This window comes from Penaeus chinensis, chromosome 27 (assembly GCF_019202785.1).
Source record: "Penaeus chinensis breed Huanghai No. 1 chromosome 27, ASM1920278v2, whole genome shotgun sequence".
Lineage (NCBI taxonomy): Eukaryota > Metazoa > Arthropoda > Malacostraca > Decapoda > Penaeidae > Penaeus > Penaeus chinensis.
In genome coordinates this window covers 13,597,584-13,605,083 of record NC_061845.1, presented here as the reverse complement: position 1 = coordinate 13,605,083, position 7,500 = coordinate 13,597,584, and the positions used below count along the sequence as shown (strand labels likewise).

Sequence of the window (7,500 nt, the reverse complement as noted above, 5' to 3'; positions counted from 1 at the left end):
GGTAAGCGTAAAAGGACAGTAAATACAGTAAGTAATTCCAAATGTAAGTACGGTAAGTAATTAAAACACGAAAATACAGTTAGTACAATGTTTATTGGTGAACATTAATGTAATATATTTGACAAATTTTAAATTCTGAAAAATTTTAGGTACATTTTTTTACTATGTAGGGTAGAACTACAGTAAGTACATTATATATATATATATATATATATATATATATATATACATATATATATATAATTATCTTTACTATGTGGTTGCAAATCGATAAGTAATAATTTAGAATAAGGTCAAAGAATATTATTTGAGTTCAATTGTTTATTCGGATTAAAATTACAGTTTAAAATGTTAACAAAGAACACCCCTGTTTGTGATTTATTTTAATTTTATTGTAATGATTATTATTTGTTTTTATAGGGGGGGGGGGAGGGCTAGAGTATGTAAATGTAAAATTGTAAAATTGCGTATTCAAATGTGAGGCTGGCCCATCTTTCCTTTTTGGTATGTTTGAATACATAACGTGAATATTTTGTGTCGTTTGTATTTAACCGTGATGTATCTACGTTTTCCGATTTTTTTTATATTTTTTTTTTACTTTTTCTTTTCTAACGCCTCTCTAACGTCTTTCATGTCTCTCTCTCCCTCTCCCTCTTCCTATTCCTCTCCCTCTCCCTCTCCCTCTCCCTCTCCCTCTCCCTCTCCCTCTCCCTCTCCCTCTCCCTCTCCCTCTCCCTCTCCCTCTCCCTCTCCCTCTCCCTGTCTCTCCCTCTCTCTCCCTCTCTCTCTCTTTCCCTGCCTCTTTCTCGCTCGCTTTCTACATATGTACCTCTCCCAACCCTTCTCTCTTTCCCTTCTTCCCCCTTAATACTAAAGCGCTTCCCGGTGATTCCTGAACACTCCCAAGAAGAGGATGTTTTCCGTGTCGTTGTCGTAAATGAAGAAAATGAACGGCCTGTCGCACACGAAGCTCACGGGGGGAGTCGGCCTCGTGCGGATGTTGACGGCGATTACCGTGGCCGCCGCCGCCTCAGAGCCCTCTTCGTTCACTTCGATGAAAGCTTTGTGCACGGCCTTGCTCACGCTCATCCTCGGGGTCGGGGCGAAGGAGCTGAAGTTGGCGTGCTCGGGGTCGAAGACACTGCGAATCCCTAAGTTCTTGAGAGCCTGTTGGTGGGGGGAAGGGAGGGGAACGGGGGTTAGTCTCGGCTTGTATAACATCAAAGTATTTACGTCTTCCGTTTTATTTTAGTTACTTGTCTTTCCTTTTCTACCACCTTTTACCACCCCTCTCTTTTCTCTCTCTCTCTCTCTCTCTCTCTCTCTCTCTCTCTCTCTCTCTCTCTCTCTTCTCTCTCTCTCTCTCTCTCTATCTATCTATCTCTATCTATCTATCTATCTTTCTCTCTCTCTCTCTCTTAGAGTCAGAGTTTGAGACAGAGAAGGAGAGGGACAGAGATACATAGAATATGCCTCTCCGTGAACACTGTCCTTTTTCTCCTTCGGCGATGACTTACGGCTTCGAGTTCGTCTATGAGCTCAACGCTCATGTTGAATCTCGGCAGCTGCACATTGACCGTATTTGGCTTCATGGTCCTCATGGCCTTCGAAAGGGACGCGGAGGAGAGGCTCGCCACCGTCCTGCCGAAGCCTGAAGGACCCTCTTCCCCCGGGAGCAGCAGGAACATCGACATGGCCCCGCCTTCGTAGGGGAGCTCCAGGATTTGGGCTTCCAGGTCCTTCGAGTCACCTTTGGGGGGAATAGCCAAAAAAGAATCGCATCGTTACCAATTGGCTTTGTGGGTCTCATACATGGTGTTTATGTGCCTAGCTCTCCCCTGTATTCGGATAATTCACTCACTAAAGGTAAATCATATTAGGAATATATTGCTGAATGCGAGAGGGGAAAAAGAAGTGGGAACACTCATGCATGTGAACGGTACAGCTTTTGACTATTTTTTCTTAGCTTATATCTCGCTTCAGTTCATCCAGTTCACTGATTGTCCTATGCATTCATTACTGAGAGTCGTAACGAAAGGAGGTTATTCTTACCGTACTTGAAGCTGCCGGTCTGGTTCATCATCGACACCATTTCTGCTACGTTCAGAGGCTTTCCAGTTTCCTCCAGGAAGCTAAGGTAAGGATCGGTCCGGAAGGGTGCGAGAAAGGTGTTGTTGCTGAGAAAATTGTATTTCCAGATGCCTTTGAAGAACGCTGCGTTGACCAGTACCATCTGGGCGTCCTTCAGGTCAGATTCTTCAAGCATGCGAGGAATCCTTCCCTGAGTCGTCTCTGACACGAAGTCATTGATGTCGTTTGCCGCCTTGAAGGTCTGGTGGTGACAAAAGTAAGGCTTTTCAGATTTTGTAGATCAGAAAGCTAAATTCAGTGATGTAACCTTTGAATAAAGGGGAAAAAGATGTGCGTGTGAAATCTTCCTATTGGTTGTACGCATTACAGGGAAAGTAAAGATGAAAATTTCACATGGGAGCTATTAATCATCTAACAATGAGGTGCACATTTCCCACACCTGAAGGCAAGCAAACGCAGGACCTCCAATATTCACAGACTCGCCGTAGTAACAAACGCTGACGAGAAAATGGGGAAAGCGGAAGGGGAGAAGGAAGAGATCCATTCACAAAACTAAGCAAGGTCGCTGCCTGGCCTTTATGGAAGTAGGTAAGTCCTTTGTTGATTGTACGTCGTTATACAGTTTTGTTTTGCTCAAGGACGCTGGTCTTGCATGCAAAATCATCACCACCATTGTGTAATTTAGGATATCCTCGCCCTCGGCCCGCACCGGGAATCGTGGATATTATTCTACATATTAGCAGACTTTATTCATTTTTAAATTATGTCTTATGTGTTTCCGCTGCATTATGGTTATCATATCTGCGTGATAATTATCATTCTGCAGTAAAGCAATCATTAATACTTCGTTAACCATCCGAATCAGCACCTTCTCTGTCTTTCTCTCGTCTGCCGTGGATCAGTGAATAGTTAACCGACTGTCTAATAAATTACTTACGAAATAACTGAGACTTCATAAATATATAGGAAAACACATTTTCACTAAAGAAGGAAAACGTATGCGAATATATACCTACGTTTCTAAAGTCGGTTTCTGCGATTTCCCTGAAGAGAATGTTCTTGATGCAGTCTCGAACGGGGGAGGCGGCGTCGATGTAAATGCGGTTGGCCAAGTTGAATGTGTAGCTGGAGCCAGTGGAGCGCCGCAAGTCATATCTGTGAGAGGTGCAATAGAGAGCCACGGCCATTACAAGATACCCCTTTCTGTTTTTCTTTTTCTGATCCTCCCTTTTCTTTACCTGTCAATTTATATGCATTTTGTCCCATGCAGTCTCTTCCAAAACTTACGTGAGTTCGAGCGCACGCAACTTCGTCAAAGTATTGATCTTATCGACCATGCCGAGCGCCGACTCGAGTTCGGCCTCGGTTTTCCCACCGGAGCCGAAGTAGGCAAGGACGAAAGCCGACCAGACGCTGTAGGGCGAGAAGAACAGGTTCCTCCCGGTCGCCAGGAAGGAGGTGGCAGGCCCCAACTCCAACTCCTTGTACAGCTCGAAACCGAAATCTACTACTTCGTGGAGTTCTTGATTGACGCCCAAAATTTTTATCCTAGACAGGGTAATATTTATATGATTTTTCTATATTTGTTTATTATTCTCTCATAGTCACTACAATGATTTATAAACATTAATAGATCTCACTGTTATCACCTCAGTAAACTTGTGGTCTAACTTACCTATCTTCGTCTGTGAGGCATTGCGGCATCGCCTCCCTCACCGTCGCCGCAAGCACAACCACTGCTACCAGAATCCACCTCATATTTCTGTCCTTGTGAGTTGTTCTGCAAGTCTTCTAAAGCCTCTTTTCCTTAGGCTCTCTCTGTAGAAGAATAAGCAATAATGATAAGTCGTTACTGCGGTTTTTTTTTTACTCAGACTGTGCACACAGGACCCCAAAATGTGTCGGTAAATAGGAACGCTAGTGTTTGGGAAGTTTCAGGACTTTAGACCGCGTAAATATTTGAGCATACGAAGTTATATAAAAAAACAAAGATCAATTTTTTTGATACAGATGAATCAGACTAATATCAATTTTCTAAAGATGAAAGGGAATAAGCATTTTTTTTTTTTTTTTTTTACTAGAATATAAACCAAAGAATGGAATAGCAAACTATTCAATCACGATGAAAAAAAAAAAAAAAAAAAAAAAAAAACGACAATGAACGAATACTGGTTATCATGTAAAATCTCCACACCAAAACAACTAAAACAATATTCAGAGATCAGAAATTTATAAAAGAAATGCACAATACTTTAACAACTCTTGCCATCGTCGTATTCTGCTGAAAAAAAAAACAACAACAAAAAACAACACAAACTATAAAAAAAATTTTTCTTAAGTATTTCATGAAAAATAAATAAATAAAATCACGGGGAAGGGATTTGCACTACTGTTTCTGGCCGCGTGCCTCGCCGCCTTGGGTCACTTCCCAAGGGCGTTCCAAAGGCCACATACAACAGCGAAAGAGAAAATTGATGTGATTTTTCTTATTGTTATTACTTTTGTTGTTGGCGCTATTATTGAAGTTATTATTATTGTTAATATTATCATCATCATTATTATTATCGTTTATGTCATTTTTATTTCTATCACTATTACCATTATTATTATTGTTATTATTATTATTATAGATAATGATAATGATAATAATACTGATGAGGATGATGATAATACTAATACTATTGATATTGATAATAATGATAACTTATATAATAATAATAATAATAATAATAATGATAATGATAATAATAATAATAATGATGATAATAATAACAATAATAATAATAATAATAATAATAATAATAATAATAGCAATAATAACAATAATAATAATGATAATAATAATGATAATGATAATGATGATAATAATGATAATATCAATATTAATAATGATAATAATAATAAAGATGATGATCATAATAACAATGATAATGATAATACTGATAACAATAATAATAATGGTAATAACAGTGACAATAATGATAAAAATGATGATAATTATCATATTAATAATGATAATTATTTTTGTTATCATTACCATTATTATTATCATCGTATCATTATTGCCATTACTGTTATTATTCTTATTTTCATTATCACCATCATAATCACCACCTTCTTGGTCATTATCATTTTCTTTTATCATTATAATTGGTCTCATTACCAACAATTTGTTCTTATCATCACTATTGTTTTAATCATTAGCATCATTATTATGTTAACATTATCATTATAATTTTCTGCTATTATCATTATTTTGTTGTCGTTGTTCTTGTTGTTGTTGTCATTATTATCGCTATCATTATCATCATCGTCATTGTTTTTACTATAACCAATACTAATACTACACTCTCATAATCATTATCATTAGCACAACAGTCAATGTTATCATTTCTATTTCTACTGTCCACTAGTTATTTTAATTCTATTAGATACTAATTAATTTTGCAAAACTTCATATAAATCTTGAAAAATAAAGTAACTCTTAATAATAGTAAAGTTTAAACAGTGTAAATCTTTTAAGGGTAACATAATAAACTGAGTTTTTTTGTTTTTTTTTATCTGATTTCTGTCCTACTGTAACCCTAACTGTACACTTTTATTTGATATTGTAATTTTGTTTTATCGCCGTCCTTTCTATAATAGTCTCGATAGTCAGAGACAGCACGTAGTACAGATACGTAACTGAGTACAAGCCAGAATTCTATAAGAAGTTTTGGATGTTTTAGCTCGCTGTTTACACCGCATGAAGAAGTTAAATAGGGTTCATGGATTATTTTCATGTGTGGTAGTGTGGTGTATGATATCTCTTCCCTGTTCTTCCCTTACAGTTTTTCATTTTCTGTTCTTCCCTCTGTCCTGGCTATCTAGGTCTTTTCTCCTATTCTTTCCCTATTTCTACCTTCTTTGTCTTTTCTCCTCTTCTTTCCCTATTTCTTCTTTCTTTGTCTTTTCTATTCTGTTCTTTCCCCTGTTCTATTTTTTCCCCTTGCGTTCTCCCTTTTCGTTCTCCAAACCACTTTCTTATGCTCGGTCTCCCTTCTTTGTTTTCCATACTCTGTTTTTCCCTCAGTCCTGCTATCCAGTTCTCCTTCCTATTCTCCTTTTCTTAATTTCTCTAACCCTGTTCTCTGATTTCCAAACACCTTTCTTATCCTTGTTTTCTCCTCTCCGTCTTTTATACCCTGTTCTTATCCTTGTTCTCCCTTCTCCGCCTTCCACACCCTGTCCTTCTCCTTGTTCTCCCACTTTATTTCTTCCCTCTTGTTCTCCCCTCCCCATTCATCTCCACCGTTTGTCCTCCCGCAACCTGGCGTGAACAGCCCCGGCACGTTCGGAAGGAGGAAGGAGGGCAAGGGAGCGAGGTGGCTGTGGCCTCGACTTCAGACTAATGACACCATTGTTGTACAGGATTTAAATGCGGACGGGGGAAATCTGTCTCTCGGTCGCTCCTCTAGGTGTTGGGATAATGGAGCGAAATTATGGTTATCAGACTAATTGGTTCTTTCTAATTATTTCCTGTCTGATAGAAGAATGAATGTGTATAGATGGGTAAAAGAAAGTACATGGATAATACCGTTACGTTTGAATTTAAAATAAAATTCTCACGCACGCTACAGCGCCAAAACAGACGATTACACGAAATCGAACACTTCTCAAAGTTCGATTTTCCCTTCAGAATATAATTTCTTTCGACAAATTCCTGTCAAAATTATCTTTTCAAAGATAAATACCACTTTATCCTCTTCATTTGGTATCCCTTTCTCCCGTTTTATATAATTCAATGGGGCATTATATAATTCAATGTTTTGCCAAGCGCCAAAATGCACTAAACATATTGAACAGTCACTGAAGATGTGCAATCGCTTCATGGATCATCACTGACAGCCTCATGACCTTCACAGCCAGGTATTTTATGTGGCTACAGTGAACAGTGTGTCGCCAGATTCTTATTGCCATTGAAGTATAGAAATTATGTGACTCGGTGGTTCACGTGGTTACTCTGTGCCTAAGCCATCGTATTACAGACAAATTAGGTTTATTGAAAGTTTGTTTGTGTGTGACGGGTTTTCCTACCTCTTTATCAATATGTTTGAGTTCTCTGAAGTTCGTTTTATAGCCATAAACTGCAGGAAGATCCTGATTTCGTACGAATGCCGTTACTACGATAACGCATACACACCCATAATGTATACACAATTGCCTACTATTTTGGGATTTTTCTTCGACATAGGCAGACACCGACTCTCCAAGAATTCATGCAATATACGCCAATGGTTCCCCTGTGAAAGTATTTGTCTGGACTGCTTTGTTTGAGTTGAATATTGCTCGAAGAAACCGAACCCCTAGGAAGTAATCCAAGAAAGTCACCCTTTAGAACCGCTGTTAAAAACCACCCGAGCGCGCAGA

General features: G+C 38.5%; 1 protein-coding gene across 6 annotated transcripts in view; it reads right to left on the bottom strand.

Annotated features, from left to right (window-relative positions):
• Nucleotides 1-751: 751 nt before the first annotated feature.
• Nucleotides 752-7,500, bottom strand: part of LOC125039804 (leukocyte elastase inhibitor-like) — a 35,633-nt gene continuing 28,884 nt past the window's right edge. For all 6 annotated transcript variants that reach the window (XM_047634102.1, XM_047634103.1, XM_047634105.1 and 3 more), the window contains 6 exons: nucleotides 3,767-3,909; nucleotides 3,379-3,639; nucleotides 3,108-3,246; nucleotides 2,053-2,332; nucleotides 1,518-1,750; nucleotides 752-1,167 (listed from right to left, as the gene is read on the bottom strand). In XM_047634102.1, the coding sequence (XP_047490058.1) occupies nucleotides 871-1,167; nucleotides 1,518-1,750; nucleotides 2,053-2,332; nucleotides 3,108-3,246; nucleotides 3,379-3,639; nucleotides 3,767-3,849 (1,293 nt within the window). In that variant the 5' untranslated portion in view covers nucleotides 3,850-3,909 and the 3' untranslated portion in view covers nucleotides 752-870. The remainder of the gene's footprint in view (nucleotides 1,168-1,517; nucleotides 1,751-2,052; nucleotides 2,333-3,107; nucleotides 3,247-3,378; nucleotides 3,640-3,766; nucleotides 3,910-7,500) is intronic.